At 40.6% G+C, this 20,491-nt stretch overlaps 1 protein-coding gene across 2 annotated transcripts in view; it reads left to right on the top strand.

Moving 5' to 3' along the window:
* The window catches only part of LOC146667769 (protein sidekick-1-like), a 289,559-nt gene that overhangs the window by 184,512 nt on the left and 84,556 nt on the right, over nt 1-20,491 (top strand). For both annotated transcript variants that reach the window (XM_085409457.1, XM_085409456.1), the window contains 6 exons: nt 6,323-6,425; nt 9,511-9,686; nt 13,790-13,873; nt 17,905-18,099; nt 19,421-19,537; nt 19,669-19,836. In XM_085409457.1, coding sequence (XP_085265583.1) covers nt 6,323-6,425; nt 9,511-9,686; nt 13,790-13,873; nt 17,905-18,099; nt 19,421-19,537; nt 19,669-19,836 — 843 coding nt within the window. The remainder of the gene's footprint in view (nt 1-6,322; nt 6,426-9,510; nt 9,687-13,789; nt 13,874-17,904; nt 18,100-19,420; nt 19,538-19,668; nt 19,837-20,491) is intronic.

Genomic DNA, 20,491 nt, shown 5'->3' with positions numbered 1-20,491 from the left:
GCAACTGCCTGACATTATCACTATGGTGCATATACAGTTATAAATGGCTTTTCTAAGGCTTTGCATTGTTTAATGGAAGTTTAGTGAGGCAGATCATATGGGGTGGAGTTTTATTTTTAATGTGAGTATAGACTGCGTCATTGATATTTGATGTCAAGGTTTCAGGGTGCTAGGACTCACAAGGAGGTGCCACATTCAGCTCTGCGGGAAGGTGGTAGTGACGACAGTAACTTCCAATCTGAGGAAAGTGTTGACTCACACGCTGCAGGTGTTTGCAGGAGTGAAAGTGGTACTTTTAAAATGCTGATCGTGAGCAGAGCTCTTAAGTACACTGATTTGATTATACAGTGCTGTGTAAAAGTATTTGCCAGCTTCCCGATTTTCAAAAAGGGTCTTTTTTTAAACATTTGTCACATGTACACATTATAGATCATTAAAGCATTTTTAATTTTTCTCATTTTCTAAAGGAAAAAACCTATCCAAACCTATCTGGATCAGTATTTGCCTGTCAAGCCTAATAACTGGTTGCACCACCCTTCGTCGCATGAAGTGTTTGTGATAACTGGCAATGGGTCTTTCACGGGAATTTGGTTTGCAGAATTTATGTTAATTCAGCCACATTGGAGAGGTTTTAAAAAAACAACTTGTCTCAATCTGATTTAGAGCCAGACTTTCACTAGGCGACTCTAAAACCATTTATTTTGGTTTTGAGCCATTTGTGTGTGGACTTGGTGTAGTGTTTTGGGTCATTGTTCTGGGGGCATCAGGGCATGAACCAATGGTCTGACCAATGGTCAGAATGGTCTTTGCTCAGTGGGCTTTGATAAGTAATTGTTGATCAATGGGCATGACAGTATGCATATTAATGATCAACTAACTGACCTCACAGCCCATTGTTCATTCAGTGGGCTGGTTTCAGTCATTGTGCAAATGTACTGTTTGTAATGTTGGGGAAACGTGCCGTCAGCTGAGACTGAAGAAGTCACTTGGATGAGTGACGAAATGCAGCAAAAGTCTCAGACCATCACACTACCACCAACATGTTTGATTGATCTTTTTAGTAAGTGTTGTGTTAGTTTTACACCAGATGTAACGGGACAGAAAAAGTTTAGCGTTTGTCTCGTCAATCCACAGAAGATTTTACCAAAAGCCTGAAGGTCATCAAGAATATTTTCTGGCAAAAGTCAGATTAGCCTTTGTGTTTATTTTGGTCCACAGTGGTTTTCTTCTTGAGTCTCCCGTTGATGTCGTTTTTCCTCACTCACTTTCTTATTGTTGAATCGTGAACTCTGACCTAAACTGAGACAAGTGAGGCCTGCAGTTTTTCACAAAATGTTCTGAGTTTTTTAGTGACCTCCTGGATGAGTTGTTGGTGCGCTCTTGGAGTTATATTGGTACACTAGTTCACCATTGGCTCTCATCGTGGTTCACTGGAGCCCTTAAGCCTTAGAAATGACTTTGTAACAGTTTCTAGACTGATAGTTCCCAATGACTTTGTACTTCACTTTGTCAGACAGATTCTATTTAAGTTCCTTCTTGATTCTGCAGGTCTAGCAGTAATCAGGCCTGGGTGTGACTAGTGAAATTGAACTTGGCTTTTTTTAACAAATGTGGTTAATCATGAAATTCATAATTTAACAATGGGGGGGCAATTACTTTTTCATACCGGTCTAGGTGGGGTCGGATAGCTTTTTTCTTTTAATAAATGAAATTTAAAAACAGCTTTTTGTTTTAACTCTGGTTATTTTTTTTGTCTAATATTAAAATTTGTTTGATAATCTGAAACATAAGTGTGACAGATGTGTCAGGAAGGGGGCAAATACTTTTTCACAGCACTGTAACTCGCTGGCTTTGCTTCATTTTGGCAACATTTTCTCTGCTAAACTCATGCTACTGTTTCTTCATCAGCACATACTTGTATAATTCCATTTGTGCACGTTGTCTTTTTAGTGTTGTAACTGTTTGCAGGTGTGTGTGTGCAATTAACATTTTGTCAAAGGTTAATGGGTGAAAAAAAAATTCATCTATCTTTTCCTCCGGTGTGCTCAAAAAAGTTTGCAGGCGTGAAGCCGTTGCACACACGCTTATTTCACTATAGAGATGATGAAATGTTACCTCATTATGTCATATTTGGTTTTGTCAAGCTGCTAAAAAAATACTAAAAATTAATCAAATAGTTATTGAGTACTCCCCAGAGCCTAACTCCTGCTGCTGCCTCACCATTACTGCTGTGTGTTTCCTGTTTCCTCACCTACCTCCTCCATTTCTTTCCCATCTTTCCATCTCCTGCTTTCATCACTTGCACGGAGTGATGACAAAGATAGATAGAAGCTTTGGCAGCTGAAGGAAGAGATGAATATTTAAAATCGGGCATCTTTCTCTGTCCTCTCACTGCATCCCATCCTTTGTCTGTCTCCCCTTGGGGCTTGGATCTCCAGCTCTTGGTGTGGTGTGGCACAGTGTGCGTGCGTGTGTGTGGCATGTCTTGGCTTGTGGTTTTCTATTGGCATTCTAAGGCGAGTGTAGTCAGATGATGACACTTAGCTGTCAGCATGCAGCATTAATGAGCGCAGTGACACGCACAAACACTCACCCCACTCTCACACACACACGCAGCATTCCCCAGGGAGATCAGCAAATGATCACCTTCTCCTCTCTGTGTATCCTACAAAATACTTTAAAAGCTCTTTATTTTTTTAACCTCTCATTTCCACTGTCCCTCCATTTCATTTCTCCCTCCAAATTCGTGCTTCCTCTTTCGACATCGCACTATTTTTTCTCAAACTTTTTTGCCTCACTTGTGTGTGTACTCAAAGTGTGATATGTGTTAGTTGGCTGTGAACCATGCAGACACGTATCTGACAACTCTATTAATACACAGCCAGCTAATACCAGCTTCCTCCTGTGTGGATTTTTGCACGTGTGTGTACGTAAAGAGAGATGTGTGTGCTCAGTCCTCAACCAATCCCTCCCTGCACTCGAGGTCTCTGCAGAGATTTGTCTGAAAGGCTTAAAGCGTACAGATCTCCAGTCATAGAAAGATCATGCTCACAAATACGCGCAAACACACACACACACACACTCATATATATATCCCAGCTGACTCACCGACACTGTTGGGAGTTTGCAGTGACTGACAGATTTAATAGAAGAACAAGCTGTAATCTGAGGGAATCCATTCAAAGAGGGATTACATTGTAATCTGAGGATAGAATAGCTTTTCATCTTTCTCTCCCTGTCTCGTTCATTCTCCATTTATCAGTCGCTATCTTTTTTTTTGCCCTAAAGCCGCACCGATCCTTTTACTAGCCCTCTTTTTATATATATATATATATATATCTTTCCGATCCTTGATTTAATTTAGGATTTTTTTCTGCTTCCATCTGACACACACACTTCCAATCCTAGCACAGCTGTGTCACCTCAGCAGCACTTTGCTGTCAATCAGCAATGATTGCGCTGACGAGAGCATTGTAACATTGCAATGCCTCTTTGGTGCTAAATTATACCCAGAACCATGTGCACATACACTTGGAGGAAGCTCACAAGATTTATGTTTTTTTCCCTCTCTGTTACCGCTTTTTCTTTCGTTTTTTTTGCTTCAACAGCTCTTCTTTTTTATCATTCCTCTTTCTATAATGAAGCTTTTTAGCCCCAAGTTGTTGTTCTGATATTGCTCCATTCTGCAGCAACCCGTCCTGCGAGCCCTCCCTCCATCACTCCTGCTTTCCCTGCCTCTGCCACATGGTGTTTCTCATTTGCTAAATGAGGAATCCAATAGAGTTAGATTAAACTTTCTGGACTCTGTTTGTTGAATCTTTAGAGCGAGCCTTTTAGCTGCCACAGCTTAAATGCGCATGTATAATAATGCGCTCTGCCAGTTTGAATATCTGTCCTTGTTTAAGTTGAAGAAGATTAATTTAATAATCCCAGTTTAAACAACTAAAAGGCAAAGATAAGAGGATGATAGGGAATAAGGGAGGGAGGATAGGCGGTGGGGAACAAGAGATCCAGACGAGATGAAATGATAAGAGATTTCCCCAGAGAAAGAGCATGTTAGACACGCTGACAGAGAGAAGAGAAGAGCGAGGATCACACAACCGTATGGCATTTTGCTTCCCCCTCTATTTCTTCCATCGTGTCTGTCACTCCAGGAAGGAAAAGACCATCTGCGGTCCCCCCTCACTTTTTCCCCATCTGCATATATACCCGGTCTCCCTCCTCAAAGCCCTTTTTGTTTTTTGTTTTTGTCTCCCTTGCCATGCCAGTGTTCTTGCTGTCCTGATTTGTCGGTCTGCTCCCCCCAGACGCACAGGCTAGGTTAATAGGTTGGGTTCACATCCCCTTCCATTCATTACTTGTGGCCTTGTTGCTGCTGTTAAGGTCTGCTGATGGTTACTACTCCCTCTCTGACCCCATCTTCCTACACTGGACAGCTAATGGACACTATACCCTTGTTCCATCTGCTTCTACCTCGGCCTGCCCATCGTCGCTCAGCCTCTTTGCGTCTTCCACCCACTCCTGTTAAGCCATCTTCTTTTTTCTGAGCCCAGACCTTTCAATGTGTTCAACGAAGAAAGTAAGAGTGATAGAGACCTCCGCGATTGCTTCCATCTGTCTATTCTACCTTTCTTTTGGTGTCACTTTACTTATCTTCTACATTAATGACTCAGCCTCCACTCACTGAGTGTTGGTGTCAAGGCGCTCAAGTGTGTGTGTGTATCTGTGTGTGTGTGTGTGTGTGTGTGTGTGTGTGTGTGTGTGTGTGTGTGTGTGTGTGTGTGTGTGTATCTGTTTGTGCCATCGCTCGCCTGTCTTCCCACCGCATGTCTTATTACAGGTCCGTGTGACAGCGGGATATGACTTTTCAGCGCTTTCTCTCTGATTTAAAAAAAAGAAGGAGAAGAGGGAGAATGAGAGGGGGGAATAAAGAGCAGGGAGTCAATTACCACCTTTTCCTCGTTCCCTTCAAAGGGAAGATCAAAGCTGCTTCTCACCTCCCCTCTATGCCCCCTCCTTTCCTTCTACCCCGACCAACCCCTATCAGAACTAGTCTGTTAATTTACACTCTACTACCCCCCGCACCCCCCACCCTTTTGAAAATCTACATATTCATCAGTTATATAGTCGATGCACTGGGAACCAAGGGAAGTACACACACACACACACACACACACACACACACACACACACACACACACACACACACACACACACACACACACACACACACACTCTTACAGAGCCATAACAGTAACGTATAGGCTTCACAAAATCTTTAAAACACTGACATAAGTTTTTCTGTTTGTCTGGTTTTTTTGCTATATTCTGAACAAATGTTATACTTTTCAAACTGATAACAATTCTAAGGCATTCTTTTCTTATGAGAGGCCATTCAGGCCATAAATCATACTTTCTCGCACACACACAAAATCATAATCTTGCACGTACACCACAGTCTCCCACATACCATTTGGGCAATAAATCATTCTTCATATACTCACACTAGTGTACTTATTTTTTCTGAGAAGTATAATTGTAACTCAGACACATTGCCATGCTATCTCCAATACATCATTATATACTGGATAGTGTGGTTCAGACAGAAAGAACGCTGTTGTTTATAAGAGCGAGTTACACTGTGTGTGTATGACTGAAAATATGTTTGAGATAAGAGGACACAGTTGTTTAGAAACCAAAAGAAAGTATTATCAGAACTTTTAGTCTTTTCTCAGTCACATCTATATTCTCACACCTCAAATTTCATTGCCATTCATTCAATCTCTGTTACTGTCTTCATTATGAGCAGACACTGTCCAGTTGGAGATGTTGCGCAGTGGGTATGATGCAGTCACTCTTTCTGCTCATCCAGACGATGCAGCATCTGTGCTTTCTCTGTATTGATTCAGCCAGTGTAAACTATGCTTTTTAACAGAATGTAAACAAAACTGCATTGAATTTAGACAAAATTGCGTCAAACAGGACAATGATGCCAGGCACAGAAAATTCCTCCAGAGTAACGTGAGAGACTGACAATCTCATACACAAAGTTATTACTTGGTGGTTCTGCAAACTACTGAATCGTGGGCTGTGCTTAGTTTTCACAATCATGTGAACTAAAACTGTGGAAACTGTGATGACTAGCTTTGTGTAGTCATGTTTGCTACACAAAGTTGGGTATAGTACGACACTGAGTGGACAGTGTCAGAGTGTAGAGGTGTGCGTATGTGGAAGACCATTGAGATCTGTGTTTGAGATCATGCTGCTGTCTACGGTTTATGAGCTAACCCGCCTCTCGTTTTTTTTTCTCTTTCTGTTGCAGATCCCGAGTCAGAACCAGTGGTTCCAGCTATCGTGATTGGTCCAAAAGACACAACAGTGGTGGCTGGAAATGAAGCTATACTGGAGTGCATTGCTAATGCTAGGTAAACTCCTTATACATGCATACAGACGTGCACATACAAACATGCCTGCAGAGGGTGAACGGTTTCTTTTGCTAAACTGTTTTCTTCCAGGTCACTTAGAGGACACCTCGGAAACTTGTAGCTCAGCAAATGTTCCCCTCTCACTTAAATTACTCACATTGGGTCACCCAGCTCACACAGCTTACAATAATTACCTGAACGACTGATTATCCTAGCCATTATTTTAGTTTAGTTTTGATTAGTTTCTTTTTTTTAATTGTATTGTATTATGGGTAATATTTGTCAGGGACAGTATTTAAGAAGTTCAGAGTAGGTATTACAATACAAACACTGAACTCATAGGCATGGAATACATCATTTATGTCAATTCTTTAAGTGCAAAGCATCAATTCAGTTAGTTTAAATTGCTTAAAGAATTATTAAGTGAATCTAGGTAGTCATACTTTCCTCCTGGAATATGTGATGAGAATGTATTTTTATGCTTATATTATAATCTTCTGTTATATTCACTCAGAAGCAGGTTTTCCTATGAGTCCAACATTAATAGGAAAAAAAGAAAAGTGCCACTGAGGCTATAATGACCAGATAAGAGCACAGCCAGTCAGAATGATGAGTTTTCTGGACTCAACAGGTGATATTTTTTCCCTACTTTTGTTCTGTTTGTACAAGGGTTTTGTCAGATTTTGTTATTAAGTCTGACCTAGGCTGGCTGCTCTGTTTTGTGAGAGCCCCTTTAAATGTTTTTCTGCTGCACTTGACCGGCACTTGACCACTGGGTAGCACTCAAGGTATAAAACAATCAAGTGACTATTACACATAATGGATACCTGGAATGTAGCTACAGTAGCTTTTACAAAACAGCAGAGGAACCATCTCAGTCTAATAAGCTATTAGAAAAGTGATATTTAATTCAACACTAATAAGTGTGTTTTGAGGTTTTTGTTTTCTTCGTTTTGTTTTATTGCCTGCTCTGAAAACGTAGAGAAAGCCTAGTGACTATTTCTGCTATCAGAGATGCACCCACTGAAATTCTCACACCAGAGAGATAGACTTGTACCCAGGAAACAACTGAAAGAGAGAAACTATACTATACAATATCTGGGAGAAATAGGAGTTTGAGCAATGAAATCTAAAGTAGTGCTAAATTCCAAAAGCATTGGCTATCCACCTCCATTAATCATCAGTGAGTTATAGCGCTGTCCTGCTAAAGTGCTGAAATGATTAGAAGCTGATTGGAAGCCCAGTCCCAGCAGACCTAATAGGAAGAGTTTTAAAATCTGCTTTTCACTCTTTATAAGGGACAGAAACCACCGAGTCGGCAAATATTCAAATGTTTTCCATATCTGCTGGTTAGGTGCCTTTAAATTCAGGTTTGTCTTCACTTCACATTTGGAATGTGATTGACAAAAAGTGCTCGTTGTGTTTTATTTACACTTGGACGGCATCTAAAATAACAGATTCCACCAGAAAAACTTTGCTACGAGTTTTATATGACCATGTCATCGACCAAATGAGTGGATTTCTGTCCAAAACAGTCTGTCACTGCATATGGCAGAAGCGATTTGTGTACCTCAAATTCAAACCAAGTAAAGGTTTTTGGCACAACTTCACTTACTTCCAAGGTGCTTGGAGAAAAAAGTCGTCTGAACAGATGCAGCCATTATGCGTGATGACCCTGATGAAGGCTGTGAGCCGAAATGTGTCGGTCGAGCACTACATTTGTTCTCTATACCAGCGGTCCCCAACCCCCGGGCCTCGGTCCGGTACCGGTCCGTGAGTCGTTTGGTACCGGGCCGCGAGAGTAGAGGCTCAGGTGTGAAATGTATGGTTTTCAGGGTTTTTATCGGTTTTCAGCGTTATTTTGTTATCGTTTTGATCGTTAACTCGGTTTTCCTGGGTCTTTTCACGTGTGTTATGAATAAATCTTCTTTTTTTCAGTACCAGTACTAGTTTTAGTTTGTTGTATTTATCCGCGACACCTTAAAGGTCGGTCCGTGAAAATATTGTCGGGCATGAACCGGTCCGTGGTGCAAAAAAGGTTGGGGACCGCTGCTCTATACTACAAGTTCTTCTGGTTAACCTCTGGTTCGTTAACCTCTTCAGACTGTGTCTCAAATTCATCCAGGCATTGAATGCAAACATGGTTGACTTACTGGCCTTCTTTTCATTCGCTTTGTGACTTGTTAATAAAGTTCTTTGTTAGTTTCATCTACTGCCACCAACAGTATGACTGCTAGTAGAATAAAAAAGGCAAAGAAATGTTGGGAAAATCCAATAAACATTAATACTAACATTGTAATGCTAATGATCTCTAATATAAAGTATTCTGCAGATGTATTTTACACCCAGCTTTGCTTATGAATCGTTTTGTTGTCGTTGTTGTCTCTTTAATTTCTGCTCCTGTTGTTTGTGTCATGATTCCTGCTGTACTACTTGTAAAATGTACTAATTGTGAATGTTACAGTGAAGAAACTGGACACTAACATCATCTATCTTGTTGTTCAAATGCAGCTATGGTTTTTCATCTGATTTTGTTAATGAGTATTTGTGTTTATATTCGCATCACTACATTTTGGTTGAAATTCATAGCTTCCTGTCTCCTACCTGAGCTTTTGAGCGGTCCTTCGCAAAATGCATTTTAAGAACAGTTCCAGATGCTGATTACATTAGTAGCTGTTGTCATGCTAAATCGGGTCCATGTTCACTGCACAAGATAAGAAATATATTGTTGGAAAAAGGGAAAAAATGAGCTGCACTATTATGACTTGAGAATATGCTGCTACATTGCTGTCTTGCATAAATGCACATGCACAAAAGAATGTTTTTTTTCCCGTGTTGTTTATCCAAAACAAAATTTCATTTTACACGAAAACCCATTTCCTTTCCCAACATTTAGAGTAACTGACTGAAGCTCCTTCATGCTGAGTAGAGCTGACTGCTCTGATATAGACTGTCATCATTCATTTCCTGCCTCATTGACAAATAAACTGATGGATTTAATATGTTGTAATTGCCTTCTGCCACCCAGTTCTGCTCATTCTTTTTCTCCTCTCCTCTCCTCTCCTCCTTTCTCTTCTCCTCTTAGACCAGTGGACCGCCTTCTGGTGTCGTGGAAGCGTGATGGGCGTCGGCTTTCCAGTGGGCAACGGCTCATTATTCCTGCCCCCACCTCTTCTGACACAGGCTTATATGTTTGTGAAGCGTCGTTTAGCAACAGCACTGCCAAACCTGTGGAGACAAAAGCGCACCTCACTGTAATGGGTAAGAAGAAAAAAGCAGTCACTTAGTCACCCACAGACACACTCACATTCAGATTTCCATCATTTCACTTCAAATGACATTACACTGACTTACATTCATATCCTCGTCACTTATCCTAAATCGAAAAACAAGTTGGGTTGAGTTGATTGTGTTATTTACCATTAGTTCCATATATGTTTGACATTTTTTAAAGCTGTTTGTAAATGACATAGTCAGGTTGGAGTCGATGAATTTGACAAATTTGATTTAGTGTGAAAACTCAGCTTTAATTCCAAGGATTGAACTGAAATACTGCATTAACTGTTGAGGGATAATGACAATTTTATACACAGTCCCCTATTTTCAGGGGCTTAAGTGTAATTAGACTCAAAAGATGCTTCATGGAAATGCATTATTTTGTCATATTAGTAAGGAGATTTTGCATTGCATTTGGAAGCTTTTTCTGTGAACCCATAATGAATTCTAAATGTAAGTGAGACAGGCCATTCATAAAAAGAAAATAAACCCATCCAAAAGAGCAGAAACAGCAGGACTTTCCAAATGTTCACAAACAGTCTGGTATATTCCTAGAAGCAAAAAACACACTGTTGAAGTAAAATGACCGGACATCCACAGACGATGCCTGTGGTGGATGATCACAGAATCCTTTCCACGGTGAAGAATAATTTCCACTTTGTAATTTGAAGCATGTGAAATTATCTGTGTGATGCACATGAACGCATGTTCCCAGTGTCACTGAGACATGTTAGAAGTCTGATGAACTGTGTAGAGATTACATTCATATGTATTAGACGGTGCTTTGAAAAGTGAGGCACAGCATACTGTAAAAGCAAACCAGCGTTATTTGTTTTTAGGTCAGGAAGCAAATTATTTTGCACTGATTTCAGCTCACTTGAGCTGCATTTCACTTTGCTGATAAAAGACTAATGGCAGGGAGAACAAACAACACTGAAGAGAGGGATGCAGCAGAGGCCAGGATAATCCTCACAAAGGTTGCCCATTGTTCGCTGATATCCATGAGTTCCACACGCCAGACAGTCATTGTCTGTGAAAGATTCTCCACAAAGTGTCGAAAATGTTCATTTTATTTATGAATGTGTTAATTTGTCTAGTTCATTTGAGCGCCTGAAACTCTGGGATTGTTTATGAAAATTGCTGTAGTTTCTCCGCAGTTAACGCAATGTTTTTGTTCAGCCCCTTGAACTGAAGATTGAACCTTAAGCTCTTATTTATTATATCGAAAGTACAACTTAAATAACTGAATATTTAGGCCTAACTCTATGTTTAGGGGACTTTTGCCCCAAAAAGGGAGGCGAGTCCCCACAGTGTTATTGTGTAAAGACATTTATGTCCTCATAACATAAGTAATACAAGTACACACACTGCCTAACAAAATTATCCATGATTGTCCTGGGTAGGTCCACTAATGCCCTCAACATGTGATTAATTTCTGCTTTAGCCTCGCTCTTGTCTTCCCTAGTACATTTGTTGCTCCGGGCACTGTTTATTCCTCCATTTATTCTTACTTCACTCCTGGAAGCTGGACTGTGAGCACCCGAGGCAGTGACTGTCAGCTACAGCACTGCTCGAGCTGAATCTGTTGTCCACATTCACCATTAAATTGTCCATTGTAGTCACAAACAGCTGTTGGATTCATGTACACACAAACTCACCCACGTGTTCTCACAAAAACATGCATGTGTGCACTTCATGCTTACACACATTCACAAAATGGCACCGTGGCCACATATGCCTGTTTGCCCGGCAGCTCAATTAGCCCCTCTCCCTGGAGTCACGAATCAATAAGAGGACGCTGAAAGCACTCAAACAAGAGCACTCTTGTAGCAAGCCACTCCTGTCTTCTGCGTGTGTGCGTGTAATAGAAAACAACATACACGCGAGCAGGGAGCATGTGATTGATGAGCCGAAACTTCTCTCCTCTAGTTTCTTAGCATCTTTTTACTCTGCTGTGATTGTCTGTGCGAAAGAGCACCTAAGCAGAGAGCACCGACTACCTACGCCCACAGAATATTCAGAAGACCTGCCTGAATATTTATACCCTACTTATTCTCGTTCTGTGCCCCCTCATAATCCTTTTTCTTTGTCTTCCCCCCAAAAACTCCTTTTTCTTAGTTATCTTTCCTCATTAGGCCGGCAGGACCATTAAGGCCTGCCTGGCAGGGAAAACGCCTGCATGCATTCATATGTATCAGAAAAGAAGTGACTGACGAATACATTGGTACTGATCCTCTTTTTCTGCTATGGGCTCAACAGACCTTGATGCAATAAAAGGGATTCCTAAACAGAATAGTGTATGTGTCTATTTGAAAGAAAGAGACAGCCTCAAAGGCATTCATTATTCAATTTCATTTCTTTTCTGCCCCGATCCTCTAATCGGAATATGTATGATACTGCATCCTTGTGTTGTATACTGTACAAACGACTTGCGGTGCAAAAAACAATATATCTGCTGTTGTTTTCTGTCTTTGTTTTGCAGGCAGACATCAGGGAATCCACAAAAGCTCAAATCCCTAAAACCAGCCACCCAAACACTCTTAAATGTGTTTTGTTGTGTTTTGGCATCTAGGTTCTTGCACTCACCTGACTGAAGGAGAATAATGCAGCTATGTTATCAGCGTCACACCATATGGCTGTTATTCATGTCTTGTTTTCCCGTTCGCTGTTCACTGCACGCTTTCCTCTTTCTTTTGTCAAAAATCAGGCAAAACTGCACAGTACATAGTAAAGATAGGTGATGCACATATGTGGGTTTAAAAGTTGCCTGGAAGAACTAAAAAGAACTTTGTGTTTTCTCTTCAGTCTGCTGTTTAGATGTGAGGGTGGTCTCACTTTCAGCCACACATGTACTCCAGGTTGGGACTGCATTTTAACTCGCCAGCTTCCATTCAGCAGTGCGCTTTTATGCAGCGTGCTCTCAATAAAGGCTCTGCAACATCCGAATTAGATGCAGTGAAATCAAGTGTTCTCTTTTTAGGAGTGTGGTAACAAAGAAAATAGGATGACGCGTGGGTTCTAAAATATGGTGAATGTTGTGAAAAGGTCTTTAACATGATCTGTGATCTTTTATAAAAAAAGTAGTTCTGGTGACTAAACGTAACCATGCGCCAACTGAAAGATCAAGTAAAAAACAAAAACGGACTTGTGTCACGTGATGGAAAGTCCTGACGTTTACAGAACTCCTGCATGGTAGTGATGGCAATAAGTGAAAATGCAGTCCACGGAAATACGATGCAAAGAAAATAAAATATTGTGGGATAAAAAGGGGATTTTCAATAGTCTTAGAGGGACAGCAGAGTTTTAAAAACCTTATTGTTTGCATGTTATTACCTTAAACCTATCGGGGGGAAAAGCACACAAATGAAACTTTTATTAAAATTCTCCTTTTTCAATAAGAGGTATATTGTTGCAAAAGCCAAAATACACATTTATTATTTAAGTCATACACTGGACATTTCATTTTCCTCAGTCATTCTCTGGTGAACAATTGCTACCATTGTGTGGACTCACAGACTCAGCTGTCATCTCTTTGTAAATATTAACAAGTGCTTAAAAACTGAGGAATGGAGTCTGTGCAGCAGTAGGTAACTTCTTTTATAGCAAGTAAAATGTATTAGAATATTATATATATGCAAGCATATATTTACATTCAAGGTTTTTGTTTATTCTCACCACTGCTGTCAGCACTTAGAGCAGTGCTGGTGAAGATGTTTGGATGGAGCAGTCATTGGCAGCAAAATGGAACTGTTTAAGAAAGAAAGAGGAGGATTGTGCCCCTTGGGACCTTCCCCGAATGTGTTTTTTTGTGGCTGTGTATGGAAGCCATTTCACAGAGCATATAGACACAAAATCCTGCCTTCCACTGGCACTTAAGTTACTCAGTGCCAAGAGGGGAACCATTTCTATTCTGCGGTGCTCCATTACAAGTCTCCTCTATTAAGGAATAAATACTTGGAGTGGGCAAACTGTAAATTTGTCTGTTACATTTTCATTTTCAGCCTTTTATTTATTTATTTGCCTAAATTGAGAGCTTGTTAGTAGCTGTTTAATGACTTGGTGTTATTACAATTTTTTTTTCTTTGCAGAACCGCCCTCTCTGACCGCTCAGCCAAAAAGTAAGATCTTTGGAGAGCTCGACAGGAATGCGGAGATCCCATGCCTGGCTGCAGGTATGCATGAGATAAATAGTTGTATGTATAAAGTTGTAGAATCTAAGTTTGTAATAAGCCTTATTTTTGGTGGGGGGGGGGCTAATTTTTATACCTGTTTATAATAACCATGATGGAAGTTGGGTCAAAAAGCTAGGTGTCACTTTGTTTCTTTGAAGCTGACGTCCAGCTGTCTGCGAGGGAAAGCTTGCTTTGTCGATAAAATACAACAACGCGCAGTAGAAACAGACAGGAAATAAATAGTGGAATTTTAAACTGAAGTGTGAAATGAGAAGATGAAGACCAGCATTCTCACTGGGGTGACTCAGATTATTACATGGAACATGTAACACTTCCATTAGGCACTCTCCTTAAAACGATAATAGCGTTAGTCTCAGTCTTGTTAGTCAACACTCAGTATTGTCTCAGTCATTGTCTAGATTCACACTTCATCAAACCTCCCCTGCCCCTTTACTGCTGTGTGAAAATGAAATAAAACAAACAATGAAAATTATTTTGATAAAGTTTCTAAATTCCTGAAAAGTGTCAGGGGAGGCTATTCCACATGCATTCAATGATCCAGCAGCCACTTAAAGTGTGCTGAGTCTCACAGGCTGCTTGTGCGTGCCACCACATGAGTCGTAGAGCTGATGCATACTCACACGTCGGAGTTTTAATTATTCTTTAACTCACTAATGTTTAACTTGGTTCCATCAAACTTCCCCAGCTCAATAGTTGTGTTACTTTCTGAAATGTTATGTTTGGATATGCTAATAATGCATTATGTCTCTAAATATGTGTGTATTTGCATAATTTTCCAGACCTCAAATCTGAACACTGGATAAACCAAGTTGTTGTTTCATTTTGTTGATATATGAGAGTCAAAGAGTTTTTTACCAAAGGGATTTAAAAAATCTCTTTTTATGACTTCATAAACCAGAAAATACTCCCACCAGACAGCTAATAATTGTCAAATTCCACTATATTTGTAGGAATAAACTGTCGTATAAATAAAGCTATGAATAAATAAAGACTGAGAACAAATACCTCAGAAAAAGCTTCAGGATATAGACAGGAGGAACTGTTCGGTGCACACTGTATGGCTGCTCGGCCATGGAAATGCATGAAGCTCCCAGCACACAGTTTTTGTGCTGATGTTAATGTCAGAGGAAGTTTGGGGCATTGCAGTGATTGAGTCAGCAGAGTGTTGGAGCCTTTACCCACCTCAGCACTCGGTGACCCCGCCATGGCTGAATTGCTGTGGCTCCTGAGCGCCTCCACATTGCAATAATACTGCTTAGAGTTGGAGAATCTAGGAGGAAGGAAATTTCCCTAACTGACTTGTTTAACCAGTGGCAGCCATCACATGCTCAAAGTTTTTAAGCTCTTTAGAACGACCAATTCTTTCATAACTGATTGTAAATGGAGTGCATGGCTGAGTGCTTGATTTCATACACCTGTGGCAACGAGACTAAAAATACCTGAATTCAAAGATTAAGAGGTGTGACCCAATACTTTTGTCCACATGTTATGTCAGTATTACAGGTTTTCCTAAATGTGACGTTTAAATGTCAAAATTAGATATTATATTATTAGTAATGTATTAATTTGCACTAACATCGTTTTCTCTGAAAAAAGACTCAAAATGAGACTGAGCAAAACATGTTTAGCACTTAGTGTCTCACCTTAACTGCTTCTTTAACTTTGGGTGACGGACACTAAGCGAGAGAGAGGATGTGATGGTTCTACGTCATGTGTTGTTGTGGAGTTTTCTTTTAGTACGTTATATTTCTATTCAGTGTCTTTGGGGTTTCTTTTAGATTTTACTATAATGCTAGTGTTTGGTGTTTTTGATTATTGTTAGTTTGCACTTTGTGTTACTTCACATTTTGGACTGTTTTTAATTCTGTTTACAGACTAATAATTGCTTTTTGCTATTTAAGCAACCACAGGCACATAACCAGTGTTGGGATTGTTACTGAATAAAGTAATTATTCGATGTTCTTCTTTCCTTTTGTTAAAGTAATGCAGTATGTTACTTAATTATTTGCTGGAGAAAGTAATTTGTTAGACTACTCATTATATTACTTTTGCATTGCTCCATTACATGTGAAATGCACTGTTACTCAATTAATAATAATAACCTTAGGGTTTAGGACCTTGTACATCTTATCTTATAAAAAACAATGTGTTCTTTTAGTGTTTATGTATGAGCAGAAAACTGGCAACACAATGCAAATTTGAAAAACCAGCTCGGAGAGACTTCAAAGTGATCACCACAGTAATTGTACTGTAGAAACAGGTGTGAATAGACATCAAGGCTACAAAGCTGCCAGCTTGACTGCTCATCATTGTGTTTTTTACCTGTTGAAGTTCAGGTTCTGGCTGCTGGGCTGCCAGACACTCAGCATTAACATCACTCTCGGTTCTTCACTAGCTTTGTGTTAGCATGCTGTCTGTGCAGATGTTTCCAAAGAGCTGAAGTTGTGTTACCACTCCTGGGTGCAGGTTGCACTTTACCATTGTGTTCTTGTCCTTTCATGGATTAAAGATAAAAGCAATGTCCATATCTCCACTCCTCACATGTTGTACTCTGCTTTACCATTTTCCTCCTCCCTGCACATGAACCAAAGTCAGTCGATTGTAGCACAAGTGGAGTAAGAAAAAGGCATGTTTGTTATTTTTTTTCTTTCCATGCACCTCTCTTGCCAGTAACTGAAGAATATAAGCAACAACATGGTTGTAACTGTATAAAATTAGTGAGTTTAGTACAGTAACTTGTTACGACACTGCACTACTGAAAAATGTAACTTCACTAAAACTGTCTCGCACATTACATTGAACTATAAAAAGCACTGCGTTGCTCGGGAATGCATTACATGCAACACTGCAGATAACCATCCACACACATTTACTTTACTATCACCAGTTACTGTAACGTGTAAGTCTCCAGACTGTGGGAGGCCACCAGACCACACGGTGAGAACCAATGCAGCCACAGGGGGAGCACTGTGCCATCCCATTCATTTCTTCTATGTCAACTTTACAAGTCAAATGTTGAGATTTGCAGCTCTTGTCCTGCTGTTTGCTGTTGCAGTTGTGTCAAGGTGACTCTGCTAGCAGGGGTTTGGCATCATTGGATATGTGTGTGCCTTAGTTTGAAGGCTTCATGAACAATGACACTTTACTTTTGGCATTGTGAGCGCACGCTGGTATGCTGACACCGAGCCTGAAAATTGCACTTGTTCATGACTCTTGTCTTTAAATGGATTACATGAAAACACTTATATGAGCCGGGCTAGATACAGCTCTAAAAACTGCAACACCCTCCCCTTTCTCTCTCTCGCTCCCTCTCTCTCTCTCTCACACACACATACACACACACTGAGTGAGTTTATGTTCCTCCTCAGTAATCTGATACAGTGGCAGTGTAATTAAATAGCAGGGGCCTCAGGCTATGGAGAGAGGGATGGAGGCTAAGAGGAGAGATGAGGGAAGGAGAAAAGAGCGCACGGTGACAGAGTGAGTGAGACGAGGAGGGGGTGAAAAATACGTCACGCGTGTCTGTGAAAGCTTGACACCAACAGAGTGAGAAACGGTGTGGAATTCATCGCTCGCTCTAACAGCCACAAACACACACACACACACACACACTGGTGTGAAGGGTTTGAGACAGAGTAATTGCATGAGCCCCCTGCCTGTCATATTTGGCATGTCTGTCAGACAGGTGGGTGCTGATAGTGTAGCTCTTCGATGTGCTGCCCACATCTTTTATTCAGAGTGTTTTCTGGACCCTTCTGCCACCCTTACCCTACCACCCACACCGTCCAATCAATATATTATTAGCGGTCATTATGCCTACATGCATATTTATAGAGAGAGAGATTGGATAAAAGAGAAGAAAGATTGTTGAAATGAGTGTATCTGTGTGTGTGTTTTAGTGGGAGTTGGAGTGGTTTGCTCAGCAGCGAGGTCAGCTAGCTGCTTATTAAGAAAACTGAAAAATGTTCTTACACTGTGCTTTTGTGTGCCATGTGCATTCATATATGTAGGTGTGCCTCAGCCCAGGATTGAGTGGTATAAGGACACGGTGCCTCTTTCCAAACTGGCCAATCCTCGCTACAAGGTCAGCGCAGCAAACGGGCTGACTGTGCGCAGGGTGCAGCCGGGAGACGGAGGAATATTCCAGTGCTTTGCTCGCAACCCTGCTGGAGAGGCTCAAGCACAGACACAGCTCTTTGTCTCCAGTGAGTTTCTCTGATGCATACACACAAGAATGGAAGCATGAATAGACAAACCTACATCAGCCTTGAATTCTGACTCTCTATTCACTCTTGTATCACTTCACTTCTGTACCAGCTTTTTCTTTTTTATTGTCACTTTCTTTGACTTTTTCTACCTTCACTACTAGCGCTGGAATTCAGCATTGTTTTGTTTCTAGATTATTTTTTGGGGGGAATCAATCGAGCTTCATGAAACTCAAGGTAAAATTGTTACCATTCTTGGGTTCCCCGAAAAGACAGTAGACGATTGAGCCTTCCTTTTAGCCCCTCAGTTCATCCTCTGTCTGAAACAACCTGTTTTTGCTCTCTTCCCTTGCCAGCTTTCTTGTGATTGACTTGTAAACAAAAGGTTTGAACACCATGTGGATGCGGCTGCTGTTCTCACAGCCAGAGCGGTGGGGCTAAGATTACCATACCAAGGATATGTTCTCTCACTGACATATCACAGGTCAAGACTAGAAACAAAATGCTGGAAACTAAGTATGCAAAGCAGTATGAATGCTGAGCTTTTAGCTCACAGGTTTGATATATTAAAGTTTGTCCATATACAACTATGACAATAATATATATCAGAATAAATAAGGGAAAGCTTAATAGGTTTTGAATCCTGCAAACATCCAGAAACTGCCAGCTGTGTTATACACCTGAAATGCTGCCAACCTCTGTCTTTGGACCATATCTGTACAGATGATAACATGTACAGTTAATAACATGTATTTGACTAAAAGCATGTCCTGTGTGGGCGTGTTCTCTGTTTTGGTCAAATGACTAGACAATAAGAGTCCGTAAATACTTAAAGGTATTGTTGTAATCCCACTATGTGAGGAAATTTGTGAACATAGTACAAATGAGATGACGTAGGATTTTCAATTTATACCACAGGTGTATCTAATAAAGATCAAATCTTAGTGACCTTTAAGGTCAGAGGTCAAATGAATCTACTAGGAGGCTGAGGGGAGCCGCCAGTATATATTTTTTTTATTATCATTATTATTAATTTGATCCCTCTACTTTGACGTAATGGTTTTTAATATGTATCAGGCTAGAAAGTTACATTCGGTTTAGTGAGAATTATGCTATAATTAAAAGTCTCCATGGAGCCATCCACATTTATGCACAGACACGTAGTGAATAAAGCGTCCATTGATCAGAGAGGGTGCAGTTGTGCTCAGGTAAACACTTTCATCCTGTAGCTCAAGTCTTTCTCTTTTCTCCTTATCCACAGTGTCCTCTAATGTTCATTGCTCTGCCTTCTGCTCTCTCGTGCTCCCTCTGTGTGTTTCAGGTGTGCCCCCCACATTTGCATCACCTCCCTCTGACCAAACAGTGACTGATGGCAACACAGCCTTGTTTACCTGCCAGACGAACGGAGCTCCAAAACCTGCTATTACCTGGAGGAAAGGTAGCAATGAAGCTCCAAGACTGAGACACCCCACACTGAGACACACACACGCACTGACATAATATATTTGTAATTAAAATGTGCTGACTTTTCTCCACCTCAAGGCTAATTTATTATTTGTCCCTCCATAGGATCGCAGGTCTTAGCCAGCGGCTCTGTCCAGGTTCCCAGGTTCACGCTGTTGCAGTCAGGTGGTCTGCAGGTTCAGCCAGTCAGCTTCCAGGATTCAGGAGAATACACCTGCATCGCCTCCAACATGGAGGGAACCATCAACGCCACAGCTACGCTCACCGTGTGGAGTAAGACACATGCACGGACACACAAACAAATGCACATTAAACCGTTCAATATACATTTGCTAAACAGACAAAAACAGACATGGAACACTAGTTTATCCATACCTGTCCAATAGTATTAGTTCAGTTTAGTGAGCAGCTCAGTGATTGGTTATTGATGCAGTTGGCTGACTGAACTAATCATTGGATTTGCCAAGCAAGAGGATGATTGATTAGCCAATAAACCAATTGCTTGGCTGATTTTTTTATTTTATTTTTTTTGCATACATATAAATATATGTTCTGGCAGCTTTAGATTAAACAGGGTTCAATTACACACACTGTCAGATCCTTACTTCAGTTGAGCTGTGATATAAATGTAAAACGTATACCCTTCAATTTATTGGAGACACGGTCACATCACAAGTGCATGGTGACTGAGTTGCTCTCCACTCTGCATGTGCATTTGTTTTTACACCAGCGCCGCTTTTCTCTCTCTAAATCATATGCAACACCTGAGTGGAGCAAAGCACCAGTAATTTGATACTCAGCTGTTTTCCACAGCGTTATAATGTGCGTAGGTGTGGGTGCGTGCACGCTTGTGTGTTGTTTATCTTCTTGTAAACTAATTCATATCTCGTTACTGTTGAGGAACATTTAAATGTACACATTTTATACA

Source organism: Rhamphochromis longiceps, linkage group LG6 (assembly GCF_057381845.1).
Source record: "Rhamphochromis longiceps isolate RC_006_pf linkage group LG6, R_longiceps_female_GT1.1, whole genome shotgun sequence".
In the NCBI taxonomy this organism is placed as follows: Eukaryota; Metazoa; Chordata; class Actinopteri; order Cichliformes; family Cichlidae; genus Rhamphochromis; species Rhamphochromis longiceps.
The sequence above is the reverse complement of the archived record's forward strand: the minus strand, read 5'-3'. Positions and strand labels throughout refer to the sequence as shown.